The sequence below is a fragment of the Calonectris borealis genome, chromosome 1 (assembly GCF_964195595.1).
Source record: "Calonectris borealis chromosome 1, bCalBor7.hap1.2, whole genome shotgun sequence".
NCBI lineage: Eukaryota > Metazoa > Chordata > Aves > Procellariiformes > Procellariidae > Calonectris > Calonectris borealis.
Genome location: NC_134312.1, coordinates 79,467,026 through 79,490,074, shown reverse-complemented (window position 1 = coordinate 79,490,074; position 23,049 = coordinate 79,467,026). Strand labels below are relative to the sequence as shown.

The following is a 23,049-nucleotide window of genomic DNA, read 5'->3' as shown; positions in this document are numbered from 1 at the left end:
CGCGGGGCGAAGGGCTCCCGCCCGCCGGAGCAGGGAAGGATCGAGCATCCCCTCACCCCGGGGCGCGGCGGTGCCGAGGGGCAGGAGCCACGCGGCGCGGGGGAAAGGCAGGGGAGAGGCAACTAACCTGCCGGGAAACGTCTCTTCGGACTGGCATCTTCTCAGGAAGGAGAGAGGGAGAGGGAAGAGAGGAGACGCCAGCTCTTCCTGCGGGAGCGGCGAGAGGTGCGGGGACCCGGGAGCCGCCGGCAGACGCTGCCGCCCCGGCCAGGCGCTGCGCCCCCCGCTCGCCCGCCTGCACCGGCTCTTTCACACCAGTCCTTTCCCTCCCCTTCTCTCACGCGAAATCCAATCTCGCCAGGAAGCTACGAGTGTGCACGTCTTTATTTCTCACTCAGGCGGGCTACGACAACATATACGCTTTTTTTTGCTTTTGCTTTTTTTTCCTTGGAAAGATCCCCCTGACACCGGAGCTTAATTTTCAACACCGAGGACAACAAGAGCCGAACCCCTGCCGAGGCTGGAGGGACGGCGGAACCCTTCGGGGGAACTGGGGCAGCCGCCCATAATAAAGCAATTAACCGAGAGCGGAGCTGGGAGCTGCCAGCTCCTTCAGGATCTCTCCCGGGGCGAGCTGAAAGGGTGCCACGGCAGGCGCAGGAGCCAGCAGCCGGCCGAGCGCCGAGGGAGAGCTTTAAAAATGCCCCATGAAGCGCGTGAGGAGCGCTTGCGGAGCGAGGCGTACGGAGAGGGCTCAGCCAGGGAGCACGGATTCGTTGCAGCCCGAGCTAGATCAGTGTCTCTCCATTGTCATCCTCCCCTTTAAAAAAAAAAAAAAAAAAAAAAAAGGGAGAGGGAGAGAAAAAAGTAGGCGGATTGCAGTGACTGACTGCCCAATGGCAGCCCCGAGTCTCAGGAGAGTTACGGGGGGGGGGGGGGGGGGGGAGAGAGAGAGAGAGAGAGGCACTTTCTGCCATCCAAATCCCTTAAACCATCCTCATTCCAACACGAGAACCCACTGTAACAACTTCCAACCACTGAGACATGACAGGCAGGAGCCCAGAGGCAGCAGCAGCAGCGAGAGCAGCAGCAGCAGCACATACTCTGCACAGGGAGCAGCATTAGCACCAGGGGAATACTAGACACAACAATACAAACAAACAAACAAACAAACAGACAAAGCCCCCCAAGCCCAAGGGACTGGATTCCAACTCAGATTCAAGCCACAGCTGACACCAAAAAGGGTGGGGAATTACGACCAGGGGGGGCCAGAAAGGAATAACCAAGGAAGCGAACTCCAAGAGTGTAAACGGGATTCAGCCATGATCCTTTTTTCATCTCGCAGTGTGTTACTCTCAGTGTATTACCCTCAGATTTTCCTCATCCTTACCAGTGGGAGTTACCTGTAAGTGATCCAGATTTTTTTTTTTTTTTTTTTTCAAAATACTGTTTGAAATGACCCCGCTAGCAGCTACCTAGGGGTAATGCGCAAGGCAAGCAGAGGGAGCCGGGAGAAGGCAGCACGGGCGGCAGCTCCGTGCAGTGCGCGGTGGTGAGGATGATGGTGGCGGTGGCGGCGGAGGTGCTGTGCCGGTGGCGGTGCTGGCGCTGCTGGTCGGACCCTGCCGAGGGAATGTGCACACCGCCAGGTAACTCCCGGGGCTGCCCCGCCGGCGGGGCCGGGGACCGGCGTGCCCGCAGCGGGGGCGGCGCACCTTGGAGGGCGGCGGGGCAACGGGGCACGGAGCGGCCGGCGTCTCCCCTGGGGACTCCGACCCCGACTCCTCCTCCTGCCAAACCGGAGATGGGCATCGCTTCGCGCTCGTCGGGGGAAGTGTGTTTCTGCGCGGAGATCCCGAGGAGCGCGGGGCTGCTGCAGCCGGCGGCGAGCGCCCAGCCCCGCAGCCCGGCGAGAGCCCCCCGGCCGCGGAGGCGCTTGCTAGCCGGCTGCTTTTGCTCCGGAGGGATCTCCAGTCCTGCAGTTAGCGCTGGCTCCAGGACCTTTTCCTTGTGAGGAAGGGGGTGGAGGTAGGGGTGGGGGAAATGAGAGTCGGTGGGTGGGACTGCAAGGAGTTTCGGTCTCTTTTTTTTTAATATCTATATCTGTATCTAACGTTGCGGTGGATAAGTAGCGGCTGGGCTTAGTCCGTGCGGGCTGCGGAGAGAGTGTCCGCCGTCTTGCTTCTGCAGGTCCCCCGGCAGGTCTCTGTCCCCGCCGGGCGCCGCGTTAGGGGGTCGGGGGTGGCGGGCCGGGGTCCCCGCGCCGGCCAGCCGCCGTGCCGAGGGGAGCCGGGCCCGGCCGGGGCTGCACGCCGGAGCCCGGAGGGGCTGCCGAGGAGCTGTCAAGGGCTTCTGCTCTCCCGCGCTCCTGGCGAGACCCGACCACGCTTTGGGGCAGCCGTGGGGAGAGGAGGGCGCTGGGGGCGGCAGGTGCCCCGGCCGGTGGAGCCGGTTTAAAATCGGGACCCTCCTCCCTCCCTTGAGCATCCCCCCCAGCCCCGGGGCACGGCGTGCCCCTCCGTGCGGGGACTCGTGGATCGGGCCCGGGGGAGCTCTGGGAAGCGCAGCGGGAGGTTCGGGTCCGGCCCAGGCTGCCCGGGTGCCGCGGCAGAGGGGCTCACCTCGGGTCGGGCGAGCTCTGGTCGGTGATGGGGGCCTCGGAATCCCCGGTCCCGCATTCACCTCAGCGGCGGGCTCCGGGCGGATTTCCCTTCTCTCCCAGCCCCGTGCCGCGCTCAGACGTTTTTGCACCCCGGAGGGTGCAAAATTTGAGCTCCTACCCCTGAACTGTGTGTGGATTTATCTCTCTCTCTCTCTCATTTTTTTCTCTGTATGCATGCACGGGAGCACACGCACATAAAGTAGCACGTGTGCGTGTGTTCCGCTGTATGTGTGCGCGTGTGTATTTTCTGTGGGCTATAGGAAAATATAACCCACTTCTATGCAAGAAAAGCAGGAATACACACACCCATAAAAAGAAACTAAACGCCTATTTCTACATTCTTAATTCTTAATGAAATGCACATGCCTTGGCTACCGATTTTTAAAGGCGGTTGATTTATGGAAGCACGTTAGCTTTAATTCGCTTGGATGCTATTGATTAAACCAAATAGCCGGAGCTGCCTGTTTCTATTCACAGGCGGGATATGTCTGCTGGTAGGTGACCAATAGCTTGTAAAAAAAATTGCAGTGCTATCTTTTTTTTTTTTTTTTAAAACAGGAGGAAGGAGTCGTAATAAATAAATAAATACACCCTTTTAATATAAGCGTAGCCATATTTTTCTCAAAACCGTAGGAAATTACTATCCTACAAAGTTTTCCTTCTATAAATAGTTCAAATCTTGAAACAAAAGTTTTAAACCGCACACCAGATGCTGGGATGCTAGCGGTTTCCCTTGCTGTGTGACATAATTATAAGGTCCGAAAGCAAAAGCTATAGAAGTATAATAATAATACTAAGGCGACTGCTGAGGGGAAATACAAGGGAAGCAATGCCTGCTTTATTTAGAGCGAACTGCTTGGGGATCTTTTGAGTGCTGCCCCGCGACAATGAGAATTTGTGGCGGATAAATAATGCTCCCTCGCCTTTCCCTGTGCCATCGCAGTTCATCCCCTCAGCGGCAGGTCACTCGGAGCTGGACCCGCGGAGCCGGAGCCGAGGTGGCTATTGCAGTCCATCAGAGCAGAAGGGAAAGGGATCAGGAGGTGAAACCCAACAAAGCGGAGCCCCAAACCAACGCGCACCTCCCTCCATCCATCACTCCGGAGGGAGGGAGCCGGCTGCCTCCCCGGGGAGAGAGCAGCGCGCCCGGGGCCGGGGGGAGAGGCTGCCCGTCCCCCCTCCCCCCGCGCCCCGCTCTCCCTCCGTGCCACCCCCGGCCCCAGCCCCCGGCCGGGCTTCCTGCATCTCGGCTGTGCCCCCCGCTTTGCCCCCGGTAAGCGGGGAGCGGCGGCGGGGAGAGCCGGGCAGGCTGCGATGCTTCGCCTCGCTCCCGTTTGGAAGTTAAAAGAAAGAGGAGTTATTTCGGTGCTTAATGGATAGTAGTCTAGCGAACTTGTGGTGTTTATCTTGTGGGTAAATATACTTCTCTGGCTTACTAATGGTAGCTTTTGAAGATTAAAGCATAGTAGAGCCTGTTCGAGCATTATCTTCTGGTGTCTGTTTCTGCTACCCTCGCTCTCTGGAGGGCAGGATGCTTCCCAAGCTGCTATTTAGTGAGCTCCCATGCACTGTCAATGGTTATGTTAATTTTGCCCGAGATCTCTATCATCTTTTGGCTATGGGAACAACTGCTCGGCCTGGGAGTTGCTGCTCCTTCGGGGATAGAGACGAATCTACCAGGGGCAATATGTAGTGGATGAGCAAACCGAGCACAAGGGTGTCCGTGCTCTGTCTCTCTTGGTGAGTGTGAGTCGGGGCGGAACGGGGGGATACACGATGCAGCTTGTACATTCTGCTAGAAAAGCTGGAAAGTAAAAATCCCATCGTGAGGAAATGGGATTTTCAGAAGGAAAAAGGCAACGATGAAATGAAATTTCATTTTCAGAACGAAAAAGGTACTGGGGCCTCAGTGTTTTGTGTGCACTAGCTGGGAAGAAAGTTAAGTTTTAGCAGCCTACATCCAAAATTAGTTTAAAGAACCAACTTCTTTATGAAATTGATTTCTATATTGTAAGTATGGTATCTGATAAAGTAATCTTCTTTGGCGTGCTTGCCTACTAACCCTTGGCCCTCTGGGACACTGTAAACATTTTTACATCCAGAAGCAATTAGTGTCTGACTCTTCAAAAAAGAAAACTGACTGAAGCTAGAATAGCTGGTAGTAGGATGATTGATACATTTTAATGCTCTGGACATATTTTGGTAATCCAATTATATATTTAAAGTATAAAATTGACATTTAATAATATCGATGTAATTAGTATAAATGTCTAAAAACCAGGATTATATATAATACTGTCTGGCAGCATTTCTTGCGGTACATGTTTGAGTGCGCATGTGTCCATACATACATACATATTTAGCTTCTTCTAAAGAAGATGGTGCTAGTCTAACTTCCCATTTGTGTACTCCTTTCAGTGTTGATCTTTTTTAGAGTTGGATGCATTCAGCAGCAACATGAGAGTCAGTTCTTAAGAAGCTTATTTTGGGGATTATCTGCTGGTACATAGACAGACTTAACTCAGTTATTTGCTATAAAGCGATTGGGAATAACTCGTAAGAGAGAGTGTGTGTCTTTAGTAATAGCAGCATAAATCTTCAAAGCGGCTACGTATTCTAACACCATAATACAGTAAATAGTTTGTATTAGTGAGTAGATATTACTGGTTGGTTAGGAAATGTAGAGGGAGAAAAATCCTCTGCACGTTTTGCATCTGTTCTGCTGATGCTCCCATGTCCTTACAATTCCACACCCTTTACAGCAGGGCTTCTCCACACTCGTGGGAAGTGGGTTAGAAAGAACACATATTTTTCATATGCCTACAGGAAAGTACTCACGCCTAATCCCTAAAGATTAGGACTGCTGGAGGCAGTCCCTGAAGTTTGTCTCTTAGTCTGTGCAGTGCGGGAGGGAGCTACACAAGCAGAGAACAGCCAGCCTGCTCTGTGGTGCAGACCCTTCAAGAGGACGGCGGGCACGGCTTCCCCATTAATATCAACCAGCGTGACTGATGCTCCCACATTAGCTGATACAGTCAGGGCTACACAATCTGGCCCACTCTTCCCGTCCCATTGGATCAGGACTGTATCGACCTCCGTGATAAAACTGGCTGTTATGGGAACTGGATTGTCCCTGGCTCAGTCACTGGACTGTGGTGTAAATCCGTCATTTCCTTGCTTTTGCACCTTATTCATCTTGTAACTGAGACTGTGCACTCTTTAGGGCGAGCTCGCTCTCTCGATCTCTATTTGTGCAGTGTCCTGTGCCCGAGAAGAGCTCTGTTGAGAGCTTTAGATACTCCTTTTACATAGTACTGCAATAATAGTCATCTATAAGAGGATTTGGAATAGGACTTCAACTTTACCGTCCCCCAGAGATGTGTTGGCTTAGAGACAGAACAGGTGAACCTCCAAAGGGTATCGATTATTTTCAGGATCACCTAAAGCTAATGCTTTTGCTCAGCAGAAACAAGAAAGATAAAGAATATTTGCATGCTGGGCTGCCATAATCACCGTGAGCTTGGCTTACCTGCCTGAGAGAGGCTATTTCCACGTATTGAAGCTGCCCCACAAAGATGGGAGAGTGATTGTGATATGACTTCTTGGTAGCTCTTGAAGATAAAGTCCACCATTTTTCTGAGAGACCCAGACTAAAATTCCCTGTCTAAAACCGCAGAGCTTTGGTAAATCTGTGACTGGCCACCCCTCTCCCTGCCATGGTCTAGGCCAAGCACCCAAGTTCTCAATATCCTTGAATCCAAATGTGGATGCATTTGGATGTAGGTGCCTCTCTCAATCCGTTGTGGCAAGCAGGTTCTGACAATTAGATGTCTAGCACGCCTTAAAATTGAAAAAAAGTAATGACTGAAGTAATTATAAGGAAAGGTGGCAGCATCCAGAATTTGTAGGATGACAGCGTGGAATTATTACAAGTGCTGCATTGCTAACATAATATAACAAGTGGGTATAAAGCAACATGAAATATTCAGATGAGTTGGTAAGATTAAATGCCGATATGGTTGCATATTAAACAAAGAACAAGGCTAATCCCTCAGAAGACAAATCTTTCAAAGGAGGTGTTAAAGAGCTAAACAAAGCGAGCTGCAATTACACAGTTAGACTGACAAACACATTTTATGCAGTGGAAAAAATGCACCATGTGTACCTGGCAATATGGCATGGTAAAGGTAGAATGGTGCCAAGTATTTTCTCAGTGCATGGGGCTGCGTAATTTGGACTCAAATACTATCAGAGAGATTCCTAACCCCCAAAATACAGTTTAACCCTCTAGTCCTCCCAAATTACCACAAGCAACAGAAAGCTGGGACCAGCTATAGATCAAAGGCGTTCTGCAGACGCGCTGACACCACGCGTTACAGAACTGGTTAATGTTGCAAGCCCGATTTCTTCAGCCCGTAACCTTTGCATGCCGTTTTACCCTCAGTGGACTCCCAGCGCCTGTTGGCAAAACACCTCTACCTGCTAACTACCTGACAGATGGCTTTTTGCAACTCCAGGTTCACCTGTCTGCTTGATTCTTCTCATTATTTTTGCACTTTCTTCCTTGATCCTTCACTGCCCTCCTGTACAGCATTACTCCAACCTGCCCCAGGTATATAACTTATATAGAATTACAGCAGTGTTCTACATGGAAGAGCCGTATGACAAACCAGCCAGGCCTATAGTCACGAGAACCATGACTAAAATATCTACGTACGAAAGCAAAATCTCCATGACTTCTGGGTTCTGGGATTGTGTCATGCACATGTGAATACCCTGGCAATGAGCTGAACAAACTTGTCACCAAAAGCTTCAGGTTTACAAGCCCAGAATTACTTGGGAGGCTAAGACCAGGAGCTCAGGCGCAGGAGTGCTCTGGAAGAAAAGCCAAGGAAGGCATGTTCCTGTAGAATATCTTTCAGTCCTTTAGGGGTTATTAGCACCCTTTCCTTCTCTTTTACTCTCCCTTCAATCCTCCCCCAAAGGTAAAAGGATACATTTTCCCTCCATTGTGGGGAGCTGCATAGGACTTCCTGGCTACTTCTTGTCAAGACAACTCCTACGTATCTGCTTTTGCTACAATACATGCATAAGGAGCATTGCAAATACTTCAACTAGAGCAAATGTGAAGAAATTCTAGATACAGAGACTTAAAGTATTTTCTCAGTAGGTTTTTCTGTCCGTATGCAATATACTTCTATGACTTCTCTTCTGTTACCGCCTAAATGTTGTTAGGACAAACCTTTAGCTAAAGCACTGAGTTGTCTTTTCCACGCTTTCCTCTTGGGCTTTCTTTCTAAAAGGCAGTTTTCTTGATAGTGCGATGGAGCTGAAAATTAGCTGCCTCGTTCAGTTTTAATGGAGTATAGGCAGCTTTTCTAAAGTTAAGATAGTTAAGGCCAAGTAGTTGCTCTCATCATAAGAAAATCTTTCTTCCACTAGGATCTGACAGCAAGATGATTATAATCTTTTTAATTATTTTACAGCAAATCATACCTTCTTTAAAAAATCTGAAGACAGGCTAAATTAGAGAGTTATTTTATGTTTTTCTGGAAATAATTTTAATAGTGTATACCGTTTGTACCCACGTTGTACTTACAGTTTTGAACAATTATTTTCTTTTCAGCCTATGCTTGTGGATCAGATTTCTCTCGTGGCAGGAACCCACAAAGGATAAAATTCACGTTTATGCAAAAATCCCACTTAATCATCATGGTGAAATAGTCTTTGTTCCAGCACTTTGTCCAAGGTCAAATTTCACCCTGAGTTCCTAAGTAATAAGAAAAAAAGGACACCCAGTGGTATAGCAAGTGTGCAAACGAGGGCAAAAGCTAGCCTCAGATGTTTAACACGTGGCAGAGGAATTTTCCCCTGTGAAGTAGCACCAAATCCACTGGTCACTGTACTGCACATCCCAAATTTTTTATTTGAAGTAGAGCCACCCTGTTGCTAATCAGTGGCATCACTTTCAAAACTGCTTGAACTCCAGGGACTTTACTGGCAGATTTGTGGTGCAAAGATAATGCTGATGAGATATATCTTTCACCAGCACGTACCTGGAATGACAACAAAGGCATTCAAAAATATTTCCTTCTGGATGGCCATCGCTGTAGAGCTGTGCAGCATTTTGGGAAGCTCTTATATCTTGTCTTTGCAGCCCGAGGCTCCTCTCCCCTGGGGTTACATCCACAGGTCAGCAAGTTAATAAAGCAGGAGCAACCCTGCCGCAGTCAACGGAGCAACTCTGGTGCAAGTAGGAGGAGAACCAAACAGAAAGTCAGCAGAAGCCTTGTTCTTCCAGTATCCATTCAGCCTTGGCACAGGCTGCCATATTATGCAATTTAAAGGGAATGTGGCCATATTTCCCAAGAACATACAGCAAAAGCAATATTAAGGGGAGGCCATGTCAGATAAAACCCAAAATCAGTTCTATGGCCTATTGAAAGAATCATTACGGCCTCTGGTGCCAGTAAAAGCTGACATAAAAACAAAACGTTATTTATTTTTCGAGGGGAGAAGCACTTCAAAAGCACTGCGGCATTTGCTCGTTATGTGCAAGGCATTGTGGGGCAGCCCAGCTTTCAAAGCTGGAAGTAAGCATAAGCCATACAGATACAAACCACTGTCTGCCTGCAAGTAGGGCCTGGAAAATAATTTGAGGTGTATTTAACTTAAAACTGTTTAAGTGCTGCAGTACTGGGACTGGATATCATATCCACCCTCCTAATCTGGCTGAAGTGAGACATAATTATGAAATGTGACTACTATTTAATAATAGTTTCTTTCATTCAAAGATCGTAAGTGAATTAAGCCTCCCAGTATTGAAGTGAACTGGGCAAGGATCATTCCACTCACTGCCGGGGTGGAATGCAGCAGCTGCTACGTAGCGCCCAGCAGAGCTGTATGGACATGCAGGACCAGCACCGGTCCTAACGTCCCCAGCAGCAAGGCAAGAAAGCATCTGAAAAAGCCCAAGTGCATCTCTAATTGATCTGGACCCTGGCCAGGGCAGCAGGACAGCCCCTCTAACGAGTACGCTTCTCCATGGTGGGATTTGCTCTGCTGTGAAGACAGGCAAGGTCAGAGACTCGACCGATGCCTGAGATGCTGAATAGCAGTATGCTGACTTCTGCCTGCCTCAGTTTCCCACAGCTTTAATAGGGCAATAACAACGCTGGCACGGCTTGGAGGTAGGGGAGGGGCAGGGAAGTGGAAGCTGCCACAGCACTTTGAAAATGGAAAACGTGGCGTAAGTGCCACGTCATTACTTTCAGTGACTCTTTTCCGACCACAAGCACTGGAGACGGCATGGTTGCGTCTCATCTGAAACATGGCATCGCTATCGCCTACTTCACCACCATGTCCAGAGGGGGCAGGGGGGAAGCGCCACTTACCAAAGTCACGAGCATAATTTCTGACACTGCTTCCTCCTTCCACGGGAGCCAGCCAGCCACCCAGGGGCACAGCCGAGCAAGGTTTGGCTGAGGAGAGCTGCTGGCCTCGGGGTGCGAGGTGGCTGGTGGCAGGCGGGGTAGCAGGCAGGACATGGTTAAGGGAATGCTGAGGGGAATGGCAGCATCTCTCATGACTCCTTTGGCTGCTCGCCAGGGAGCCATGTGACTCCTTGGTTAAAAGAGTCCTCTCAACCATGAGACACTTTTTCTTCCCCCTCTGGTTGTACCTTTTCTTTTCTGAACTTAAAAGAAAACAAAACGTACCCACAAAACTTTCCACATTAAAGTTATATTGTAGTCCGATGACTCAGGGTGAGAAATTCAAGGAGAATGAAGAGGACGGGGAACATTTCTGAATCAGACCTGTTGTGCTGAGCCTTAAAGGAGAGGAGGATTTTGCTGGGTGGAGAACAGCACTGCTGTACAGCACGGTGAGCAAGGAGCAAAGGATGGGGCTTAAATCTCTTCCCTACTGCTGGGGGCTGCAGCTAAGTCTCTCAGAGTAGCTTCAAATCCAGTGGACTTTGATGCTATCAAAAGGGCCAAGAGTGGGAGTGCGAATAAATATGGCTTCATCTGATTCACAGTAAATTCCTTTTTCTCCACTCCCATGGCCTAAAGGGTACATCATCTAGCTTTACAGTTTTTGGTTGTTTTCTTTTATTGGCACCTCTCATCACAGTATCTGAGCACCGCCCACAACAATTAGATTGGCACATCCCTCGTAGGCTTCCCGGAGTCTTTTGTTCTTCTCCCTTCTCTGTCTCTGGGGAGCTCTGCCCAGGGTAGGTGCTTCTGAGGGGAGGGATGGGGTCAGGTTATTGTTGTTAACGTCACTCTGGTTATGTTGTAAAAGGTATATCAAAGAGGAAGTTCTTGCACTATGACCTAAAGGTCATCAGACTCTGGATTAGCCTAATCTCTGAAAGTTTGTTCCCCAGACACATCCTTTCGACCGAGAGTAACTTACCTCTGGGCTCAGAGCTTTGTCTTGTGTTTTACGATCTTCGTTGTTCCAGAGGAGCTCAACAGGCCTGGCAGAGGCAGAGGTTTGGTCTGTCTTCTCTTGCTGGGCCATGATCCACTAATTGCTGTGTGGAGGTTAGGCTTCACACCTTGAACTGGGGATGAAAGAGAACAGGCGAGATGAGAAGGACTTGCATGCAGAGGCAATATGCACAGCGTAACCTCACCTGGACACATGCTATCTACTTTGAAGTCGGCATGCTGTTTTCATGGTCAGAGCACTTTGGAAGTCATAGAGCCTGTGTCTCACTTTGGCTTTGTCCTCTTTGGGAGAAAAGGGCAAAACGTTTTGAAAATTGCCAACAGGGCAATTTTTCAGGCTCATTCATCTGTTCGGGGGTCTTGTAGGCTGCACTGAGTGGTTGAAAAAGCTGTGGCTGGAGAGTGGCAAGTTCAGGGATGTCCATTAACTAGTAACGCACAATGCAAGCGTGCTGAGGATGTGAGGGGCGCCGGAGAGGATTTAGAAACAACAGCTTGCTCCTTTGTAACCCCCAAACGCAGATGTGCTTCTGAACAGAACCAAGGCATCGTCTCGGTGTAAATACTCAATTTTAAGGAATGCACTTGAGACAAGCATGTGTGCCTGCCCCTGTGTGCTCCTCTCTTCTCCCCACCCCAACTACGCAGCGTGCCAAAGCCAGCTCCTCAGCAACAAGACTTGGCAGGTGGCACCTGATGAGATAATCATGCCCCTGGGACATTAGGAGGCATGAGGTGCAGCCAGGTGCTCCTAATCTGTCCATGGGTGTGATTTGCTGTGGTAACCACACCCTCAAGTGTTGTCTTACTGCAATTAGGAAATTTGTTCAGTTTAGGTCAAGTACTTCTATTAGGGTGCTCTTCACATCTAACATGTGTTGGCACGGCAGGAGCATGTGGACGTCCAGGGTCAGGCAATGCACTGTGCTGAGCGGTGTTCCTGCAACTAACAGGGAAGAGATCCTACTTCTCACCAGTTTGCTCTCTGCTTGTTTCCGAACCTGGACCCTCTCTTCACGAAGACTCACTAATCTGAGCATGAATTCAGGTGCAAATAAAACCAAATGGAAATGGCTCCCTGGGGCAAGACACTCCATTTCATATCTGTCACAGACAAGGAACCTTTTAAGAGTTTGCCACTTTCACTTCCTGGGATTTCCATTTTGCAAGAAGTGCTTTAAAAATTAAAACATATGAGGGCCATACTGCAGCAAAGGTCAAATGACAGTTCCTTCTTGTAGGTAGAAAATGCCTTGCTTTCACAGGCTGGCTTGCATTTCAGTCTTACTACAGGCAGGCATGGAAGCTAGGTGTTGAATCAGTCTGGTAGTGAAAAATACCAGTCAAGTACTCACACAGGTTCCTACCTTCTTGTTAAAGACTTGGTGTAATAAGGTCCAACAGACAATGAGGCGCCCTGGCTGTCAGAGAGGTGAATAGGAAAGGGGGGCCTCCAGCTGCTTGCAGAATTCGTCCCCGTGTCTTTTCTCGGGCAGAGCTGTCGTTGCTTGCCATGTCTGTTGCAATACTGTAAGAGGTATAAAATGAAACAGCACAGAAGTGACTTCAAGTGCTGCCGAGGTCTGGGTGTGACTTTGGGGAAGCCTTTCCTGCCCGTGTGCTGTGGTTCCTCTTCCAGCGTTGCCTGCTCGGGCTGCAAGCGGGGGAAGATCTCTTTGTGCCTTCACACAGGGAAGCACGTGCAAAACTTGTGCGTCACTCAGCCAGCCCAGGTGCTGCCTAGTTTAAGTTCAAATTTTGGCTCCATCCAAACATTGCCTGAATAACTGCAGGATTTAACTCACGGTATTTTGTTAGAACAGTGCTGTGTATTGGAAAGAAATGGTAAAATCCATCAACTCACTGAGGAAGATCTCCTACTCCTACCCTATTGGGTAAAGATAAATCAGAGGGACTGGTGTAGGTTACCTCTCCGAAAATGAAAAACACGTTCAGTGCTAACAAAAGTCCTGCTTTTCTTCATATTGCACAGGTATGTTTTTTGAGGTGTATCAGATCTTCGCTTACATGATAGTTGTCATTGCATACCTAATTAGAAATCAGCTTCAGCTTTCTGACAATAGCTGGCACGGATTATGTTCACTCTAAGACATCTTGTGAGATAATTAAAGCGATGACTGACAACATAGCACAGCAAAAGGAATGTTTCTCAAAGTAGAGCCGCTTTACAGGTTGCTTGTATGCATTTTGTTAAATGCAGCCCTGGTATAACTCCCCTGGCTTTGATGAATTCCCTGGAAATGAATCTGGTGCCTTATTTTTTGAGAGCAAATCCTGAAATTCTCTCTGTTTCTGACTCCTTTTAAAATTCATGTTTAAACGCATGTACATGAATATGCTGCTTATGAAGGGTGCCTGGATCACAGCCCTGGAAAATGAATTCCTCTCCTTACCCACAAAACCAGTACAGCACAAGCAGAGGGTGTGTGAGCTTCCCCACTCCACCCCATCCTTGTGTCTCATCCATGACCTAGAGGGGCAACCTCTAGCTAGGCATAAGCGGGTGGCTCAGTCTCTGTACTTATTTAATCCTTGGCCAACCTGCTAAGGCTGCCAATAAGGGTGCCAATTGTGGTGGTGGTTTCTGTGATGTGGATAGTCATCCACTGGGAACTGGATTAAGACCATCAACTCATTTCAAATACTCTAGGCCACAAAGCATCTGCCAAACGGTAACCATTTTTTTGGTCACTACTGACTTGGGTCGTGTTTGGATCAGCGATGAAAGGCTCCATATCCCAATACCAATCCCCTGAGCCATACAGTTTCCCGGAATAATTTTTTTAAAGAAGGAAAACATTATTTATTGTCCTAGATTCTACTTTGATCTGCTGATTTTTAGGGTGCATATCGGCCCTTTAAGGTGCACAATTTTCATTACTTGATTGTAGAGGGTTCAGATGCTGGGAAAGATTTTGGAAGATGGCAGGTGGCAGTGCCATGCGGTGTGATCCAAAATGAGCTCTCAGAGATAGTGGTTACACACTCTGGCACCTCACTTGGCATTATATTTGGAGCTAAAATTGATCTTATACCTTCAAACTTATCACACAGTCCCTCAGCAGGGAAACTGCCATTAAATTGAAGAAGATCACATTGCTTCCTTTGCTCTTGTTCTTTCAGAGATACCTAGATATCTGTGTCAGATCTGTGGCATCAACCAGATGCCAGCTTTGCTGGTAGCTCTTCCAGCAGCTAATTATATTGTCAGTGGTCCCTGCTGAACCCACCACAAACTTTTGTGTATGCCCACTAGCACCCCACGTTGTCTGGAGATGACTTATTTCACAGATGCTGCAGAACTGCAGGAGGCAGAGGCTAAACCATTTGGCTCAAATCACACAGCCCAGCAGGGCAGCGAACTGGAGCGGAGTTTTCCTGATCTCAGCCTAGCCCCCAAACCATTAGCAGTCCTTCTCTCCAGCACACCTGAGAGTGGAGCTAGGGCCAGCTGAAATTCTTACTTTAGTTGGCAATGAATAATATTGCTTCCTGTGGCGGTGTCTCTTGTCCGGAAGAAACCCAGTCTCAGACAATGCCGAGAAGCACATTGCCAGCATGCTGAAGGAATGTCTTTCTGGCCTTTCTTGGATAATACAAAGCTGCGCAATATTGCCACCAGTTCTCCCTTGAGCTGAAGCACATCCTAAGAGGTGACCGGGTTTTTCCTTTCCTGGGGGTAATTTACATCTACGCTGGCACAAAGGCACTGCTTTGCTTGCATTAGTTCCTCAGAACAGTGAGTCACCTACCTTCTTCTCTATTACATGTGGAAGTGAATCATGATATCAAAGGAGGGACTGTTAAGATGATAGAAAATTCTGAGCAGATCCATTACAGTTATGGATGTTCAGAAGCAACAGATAGAGGAAAAAATGATGGTACTGAGTTGATGGTATTGTGAGGCTGTGGTAGAATCTGCTTTTTGTCACACCAGAAAAGTGTCAGGAGCATCTTACCAGTAGATATCTCACAGTGGTTTATTGGTATTAGACTGTGAAACACATATTTTGGATATATTTTGGATTTCCCTTTATTCTGTTTAAAATAATAAACAAAAAATTATTTTAGTCAATGTATCCCTCCACTGTGAAAAATTGCTGCTGTTACGAGAAATAGAAGAAGATGGAAAAAGTAGGGAAAAAATTGTGTTTGAAAGATTATATGCAGTCATATAGATATGTATAGAAATCTTAATTCTTTAATTCTTAAAAAAATAAATGCATCACTGCAAAGTCCTCTTTTTTTAAGTTTCTCTGCTTATTTGGAGCCTTTTTATGCATAGTTTCTCTTTCCAGAATAGAAGCTTCCCTTTCAATAGCAACCGAGGCTTAAATTCAAGAAAACACATGGAGAAATGTAGGCATACCGGCTTAAGAGAGCTTGTAGTTACATGCATATATTTAAGCAGATCACGTCCCAAACGTAGAAAACACAGGACATATACAGTGCCTAGCACCCTTCTATGTTCCCTGAGTACAAAGGGATTCCAACATATGCTTAACTCTTCCCTAAACCAAGTTCTAAATTCGGGTGATAGCTCTCAATTTTACTTTTTCACGAGCAAACCCATGAAAAGTGAGCTGAAAACGTACAGTGTCAGAGTGTCAGTGAAATCTCAGCTTGGGACGTATGAGTTTATATAAGTCAGTCAGATTTTTCCTTTCAGGCTGTTGGCTGTGCGCGAGGACCAGACTTGCCGTCTCAGGAGTTTTGAGATGCAAGGTGATGGGGAGGGATGGGTAGCAAGGGAGGGACAGCCAGGGCCGGGCCTGCGTGTTCCCCAGGGAGAAGGGAAAGGAGAGAAGCGGGGGGGTAGAAAACTCAACGGGAAGGAGAGTGAGTGAACCAGGAAAAGGGGAAGGAGCCCAGCAGCTGGAAGGAGGAAAGTGAGAAGTCAGGGAAGCATGGAAAACAGAAAAGATGGAGCTGGAGAACGAAACAGGCTTTAGGGTGGTTGCCAGAGAGGGAGGCAGTTCTTGGGAGGTTCAGCGTTTAGTCGAATTGTCGTTCAACCTGTCTTGATGGCCCCATCAGTTGGTCAGAAATTTAATCACCTGAGAGCAGCTTTGTTTGCAAATCAGCGTGAGGACCACAGGGAGAGGAGCACAGCCTGGAACCAGGAGGCAGGCACCAAGTTGGGAAATATGATCGGAAAGAGTGAGCAGAGCAGCTCAGGAAACCGACCTCAGCCCAGAGACACCCGCTGTGCTCCTGAGCCTTATTTGTCCCCAGAAAGGATGCGACTGACCATCACTGGTCAGGAAGAGAGACAACAAAGGACAGAGCACAACTCATAGCTGGCTAATTTCAGCTAGCAGAGGATGATCCCCCTTTTGAGGAGGGGGCAGGGGGAGAGGTGCAGGAGAGGGAATGTAAAAGAGGTAAGAGACAAAGCGCAGTTTGCATCAATAAGAGAATTTGGCTTTGGAAGAAGATTTTCTGCATGGCTGCTCCACATAAATTGTGCTTAGCTCTACAGTTGCAGGATTTTGGGGTCTCTGATGAGGGTCTTGAACTCCTAAGGACAATTTTACTATTTAGCATCCCAATATGCTACCATCACAAAACCTAAAGCCTTATGTGGGTGCACTTTTGAGTTTAGAGGTTCAGAAATGCTGTAATACTAATGGTTAAAAAGGACATGGATTAAAGGCTCTCTTTACAGGATTTCATTTGTGAGTATTGGGGTAAATGTACTATTTGGCCTGGGAGTCCACAACTGGAGTGTGTAATGGCAATACATAATATTACAATTCTTCAGTCACAGCAAATGCTGTGTAATACCGGTGTGCAAAGCTGAACTGGGACAGTCACTACTGAGGGGATGCTCAGCTTTTCTTTCCTCTAGAGCATGAATTCATTTCAAAAGCCAAGCTTTCAGGGGGTATTGCATTGTTTGTGTGCAGCCAAACCATGAAGGATTTTCTTCTCAAATTAAATTCAGCTCTTTTCTTCCCATCTCTAGAGCTAACTCTTTTCAATATTTCAGCTGACAGGGATCCAGTTTTTAAAATATATATAGGAGCTATTGCTTGGCACAGAATAGAGACCTTGGCTTTTATAGCATCCATGCACTACCAGGGTCTAGTTTATTAGTTTGTAAAGTATTTTTGGGATATAGCTTTGTTTATATAAAACTAAATCCAGTACCATGCATATTTCACATCTCTTCTGTTGTTTTCTTCATGGGCACAAATATATATAAAGGGTTTATAAGATATAGAAAGGCTGTGGAGAAGGTCTTTTATGACTGACTATGGTTTTGGGATCTTCTTTTTAGCTTTGTTTAGAGTTCTCTTTCCAAAGTTGAACACAGTTTTAGTTGAAATTGGTGCCTCATACACGCATATATGATTTCAATCTATGTCTCACAAGCCTGATTCTCGAAGTTTCACTCAGCAGTTTTCACTAAGGACATATATGCATAGACCTAAGACCAGGCAAAATTTGACGTAAGCTGGCTATCGCATCTCATCTTCCTGAGGTGCTCAGATTAAACTCTTTGGGATGAACAGAGCAAGATTGTCATCTGAAGTAAACTATCTTATAAAAACTAATCTCAGTGTAGCTATGCCAATTTCAGTCTTGTCATACAATCAGAGAGCTGTATTTTTTTTTTCTCCCTCTCCTCTATTCCCTCCATTATTGCTTCCAAAATAAAATGATTAAGGAAGGGGAAAACTGACAGAGAAACACAAGAAACTGAAAGGAGGCTCAGAAACAACCTATGATCCCCATCAGTGGATTCTGCTCTTTGGAATAAACCTCAGGTCACCCACTTTCCCTGAGATGTGAACCCAAAATATGCTTCCCAGGGACCAGGGAGCACCTGGCAAATACCTGGAGAGAGACTCGCTCACATGTTCAGCCACACAGGCTGGCACACACGTGCAGTCACCCAGGCAGAAGAGTAAATGCTAGCTCCAGCGCTTCCAAGTCGAGAACACATATCTGGGCAAACATAGGTTATTATAACTCTGGACAGCAAACCACAAAGGCATTCAAAGAATCACCACCACAACATTTTACAGAATATTATTACAACTGTCACCAGCAGTTCTGTCAGAAATCTGAAAATTGCAAAGGACAAAATTTAACTACTGAGGAGCAGGAAATTCTCAAAAATTGTCTGGCAGTATGCTAGCACGTTTCAGACCAGAGAGGAAAATGCTGGATTTTGCTGCTAACCATCCTGCAGAGCACAGGGGGAAAACTAATATCAGAACGGTACTCGTCTACACCTCTTCCTTTAAGATCCTACATGCATTCTCGTTAGTATTTTTATGTCTGCTTGCTCTCCTCCTCTGTATTGCACCACCTCTGGAGCTGGACTAGCTCCAAGGACTAACTCAAACACTGTTCTTCATCAAAATCTCCAATCTCACCAGAGCTGTGACTTTGCAAACAAGTTTCAATTTTATGAGAGAAAAGAAATGGAGCTGTGTTCATCTGACCTGCACCAGCAAAATGTGTCTCAGTAACGTTGCAATTAAATTATACCTCTGAAGTCACATAAGACGTCTGGTTGGGCATGACCTCTTGTGCTGTTAAAAGACTTATTTTATGCATTTATATATTCTGATATAAAATACATGGCATTTTGTGTTGCTCCAGATTTTAATTATGCAATATTAATCCTTTCCCCATGCCTCCTTAATGCAAGAGGTTGTCAGACGAGAAGTAGAGATTTGGACACAAGGATCTGGGAGTTGGCACTTCTGGAGCTGGGAAGCTTCCACAGGAAGGGTTTTTGGTGGCTTGAACCCTTGGGATATCTTCTAGACAGGAGGTGGAGCAGGGCTGTTATACAAAGGTGCAGAGCTTGAATTCCTTCCTTAAGTCCCACAACCAACAATGGCTCTGAGGAACCTTCTCCGTGCTGCATCCCTTTTTGCTGCTACTTCAACCAAAAGTGATCCACGAGCACATTGCCTAAAAGCTTTTAGTTACATTATTAGGAGTGAAATGGTTAAGCACACTAATTGTCATTTTTGCCAGATTTCAGGAAAAGCAGATTTGTAGCATGAACTGTGCAGCTCACATTTGTCTCAGAGATATTGTTTCGGACTCCTTGCAGACTGAGGGGAACAGCAAGGTTGCGATAGTTTGTATGTTGAAGGGCTAATGAACCAGTTGAGAAAATATTCAGGATCAGAATGGTGTTGCAGCTTCCAAATAGTGAGCGAGGACATGTTAATGTAGTTGGCCCCAATTACTGTCTGTGTGAGAGCCTGCCAGTATATGTGCAAAGTGTTGCCGTGCGTGTGTAAACTTCTGCCAGCAAAGCCTTGTTGCCTCTGTCTTCATGTATTCCAGGGATGGTTTTCCTGGAGCCCCACACATGGCTCAAGCAGACCCTGTGAGCGCTCCTGTATGCTGGGATGTGACTGCAGTGCCCAGAGTGATGCCCGGCGGTGCCTGCCTTCTACGTTCCTGTGTAATGCCCTGTATAGAAAAAAGATTTATCCTAGAAACACCTGGGAGAGTTATAAAACATACTGGTTTTACTACCGGTCATGCCCATCTCCCTTTAAAGCCAGGTGTTTTTAATACTAAGGGTTCAAGTATTAAACCCTTGTGCTGCTGGATAGCACCAGCGTTGTGGAGTTGTGAAAGTGTCCAGTTGTGAAGGTGTCCAGTTGTGAAAGTGTCCAGTTGTGCAAAATCCCTTCAGCTGGCACTGCCTTGATGACTTGGCAGTTGGTGTAGATCTGGAAACCGAAGTTCGGCATCATGTCCTCTCACTTTGGTCCCAATGCTGGACGGGCTATTTTGTTATCTAGTGTAGTTATTTGCAACCAGGAGAAAATGCAATTGTAAGTGTAAAAAGCCTCCTACTTTACAGGCCACAGGGCAAATGAGAACATGTCATAACAGGAGCGCTTTTTAGGCAACCTGAGGCCACTCTCTACATAAAAGTGCAGATTGCCCCAGAGTCAATAAGTATGATCGTGTAAGGCCTAGAAATGGACAGAAGACAATTCCTAGCTCCCCAGTGGTACAGCACGCTCCTTTCCAGCGGTAATGACTTATAAGATATTACACATGAAGCCTGTCAATCATCCAAGGCTGACTGTTGCATCTCTGACGTCAGAAATACCCATTCTGGGGGGAAATATGTTTATTTACATGCTAGTGGTTTTATAACTGCTGCTTAGGTTTGGAGCTTCAGAAGTGGCTCCAGCAAGCCTGGGTTAATGGCCGGAGAGCAGGAGAGGTGCAGGATAAGTAACGCAGGAGGCATTTCCGCAGCTTACCAGCCGATATCACCACAATGTAAGTGATATCAATGTATGTGCTGAACAAAGCATTCTGTTGTATTGGGTTCCCGCCTCGCTCAGTTCAGCAAGAGGTTGACGTTTTGTGGCCTAATTTCACCAAAGTACTTAAGCCTGGGAGTATCCCACTGGCTCTGGTTCGAACTCAGTGGGAACATATGCGTGTTTAAAACTTTCCACACGCTCTTAAGAGCATGTCTAAAGCCCATGCCCGGTGTGCTCCGTGGGACGAGCACCGAAAGGCTGAGTGTCATCAGCAGCCACTGGTGACGTGTGTGCTTCGGTCACAGCACGTTCCCTCGGGTGGGTGGTTGCTTCACCAGACTGTTTTCAGTTACATTTTTTTCCTGACCAGGGTTGTTTAATTCGTCCCTTTGCTCTCAGACCTTTGCTTGGACAGTTTGTGTTGCTTTTTAAGAGCTGCCTTTAATGCAGGAGCTCAGACCTCTTTGGGAAATCCGCCTGCAATCATCAAAATCAAAAGGGACAAATCTGCATATGGAACATGCTGAATGTGTAACATCACGTAGATGCCTAAAGGAGATATGAGCTCTTTAGGAAATCAGACTGCTCCTGTGCTGGCTTTCAACTCTCTGGAAAATCTGGGTGCTGGAGAGATTTCCTTTTAATTATCTGTCTCTGCTGTCATCCCTAGCACTGTTAAAAGCTTACTGAAGGTAATCACCTTCCTGAAAGCCTGGAGAACATTCATTCACTCACACGTGTGTGCTATTGTCCCTACCTCCAGCTGAAGATGCTCGCATTCCCTGGCTATGTGTATAGCACTGACTCCCTTCCCGGTGCCTCTTCTCACCTATTCTGCACCCCCAGCTGCCTCACCACCCCATATGCAGAGACGTGGCGTGACTCTTTATTTTTGGTCTTCTCCAGCTTTGCTCCAGGGACGGTCACTCCCCCCCCAGCGTTGTTCTTTCCCGTTCATTGCCATTCTAATAGTTGCTATTTATTTACTTTTAAGCTGAACCTTTGCTCTACAGCTGCCCATACAAAGCAGCTTCTAGAAGGGCCAATCACCAGCACCAGTGGAGTTCATCATCTACCACCCATCCCCTGGTCTAGCAGGGAAGGAAAGGGAAAAACCAGTGCCCAGGCAAGTGTCCTGTGCGGAACAGGAACACTAAGGCAACAGGAACAATAAGGCAACACTAAGGCAATAATAAGGAAACTAACCCTGGTTTCCTATATACATATTGCCAGAGAGGACAGTCATTTCTTTGGAGTCCCCAGAGACTCTTGTAGAGTTAAACGGACTTTGGCTCTGGCCACCTTTGTTTGATACAATCATTTGCTTTAATGGGGTGAGTCTAATTACTCTAGTTCCCTCCCAGTTTGAGACGCGGCTGATTGAAGGGGAGGGTGTGGAAGTTGCAGTGGGAGGGAGAAAGAGGGAATAGTCTCCTTTGAAAGCAAATAAATGCTACCACTTCTGCTAATTGCATAAAAGTCAAAAGCTAAGCCATAAATGGTAGTGCAAGTCTGAGATTACTTGTTATTCAAATGCAGAATGCTGTATGAAGCAGATATAGAAGAGCTTAGTGTTAGAAAAGGCTCTTATCTTCACTTGTTAAACCACTCATGTGTTATGACAAGTCATCCCCAGCCTAACAAATGAAGATTAGTGCACCACCAGCAGCATTAAAAAGTATAGATACTAGAAACTCTAACAGTAGACCCAAATGGCCCCTGATCTTTGGAGAACCGACACCTCAATCCAGTTGTAGCTCAGACCCCGCTCTCATGAAACATCTGAAACCCACCTGTCTGTCACGTACCAATGAAGATGGAAAGTACTCTTTTTGATATGAGAACTGATTTCCCAGTCCAATTAATCTAGTGAAAAGACTCCTGCTGTTTTCAATGGGCTTTGGATCAAGCCTAGGAGTGGCTAATAATGCACACAGAGCCTTAACATGTGGCCCAGAAGGGTGGCAGCTTCTGCTCATATTTGGTAGCCCCTGTTAAAGCCAAGGTGTATCAGAGTGGCTCCTCAGAGGTGACTCACTGTGGAGTGGCAGAAAATTGGCCTCAGTGTTAATATCCAGAGTTGTTTTCCAAGTCACCTGGAATACATATTTGTGTGTAGGATTTTTTCTTTGAAAAACTCAATATGCGGAAACCACAACTGCTCCATGATAAGAGGTAAACAAAGAGAAGAACAAAAGGAGCTGTGAAAGGCAGTGGCGTGTTGCAATCCATTTGAACGTTTATCTGCAGCAACATGCAGAGGTGGATTCATACAACCAAATTTAGGCAATGAGGAGAGGCTCTCAAGTTAGGAGTTTGGTCTCCCTGGGTACCTCCTATGGTTAATGGAGAAACAGGCAGGTCCAAGGGGTAATTCAATCCACCTCCATTCTGAATCATCCTGGGAGGTGGCTGACTCTTTCCTTGATGGTAGAGGGAACCTGGGGCGCCTGGTTGCCTAACTCAGGCACCTCTGGCAGCACCGTGAACCGCACAGAAAATGGGGCCCAGTGAAGAAGACTACCAAACATCTTTGTTTAATTCCCATTAAAATGAATTAGACCTAGCCTGACTGCCTGAATGCTGAGATGCAAGAGCGTTAGAAGGGAGCAAATGGGGTGGATGCTAAAGAGGCAGA

The 23,049-nt window shown here is 47.1% G+C and overlaps 1 protein-coding gene across 1 annotated transcript in view; it reads left to right on the top strand.

Moving 5' to 3' along the window:
- Window positions 1-995: 995 nt before the first annotated feature.
- WNT7B (Wnt family member 7B) overlaps window positions 996-23,049 on the top strand; it is an 89,038-nt gene continuing 66,984 nt past the window's right edge. The window contains exon 1 of the mRNA XM_075162153.1: window positions 996-1,405. Within this exon, the coding sequence (XP_075018254.1) occupies window positions 1,323-1,405 (83 nt within the window). The 5' untranslated portion in view covers window positions 996-1,322. The remainder of the gene's footprint in view (window positions 1,406-23,049) is intronic.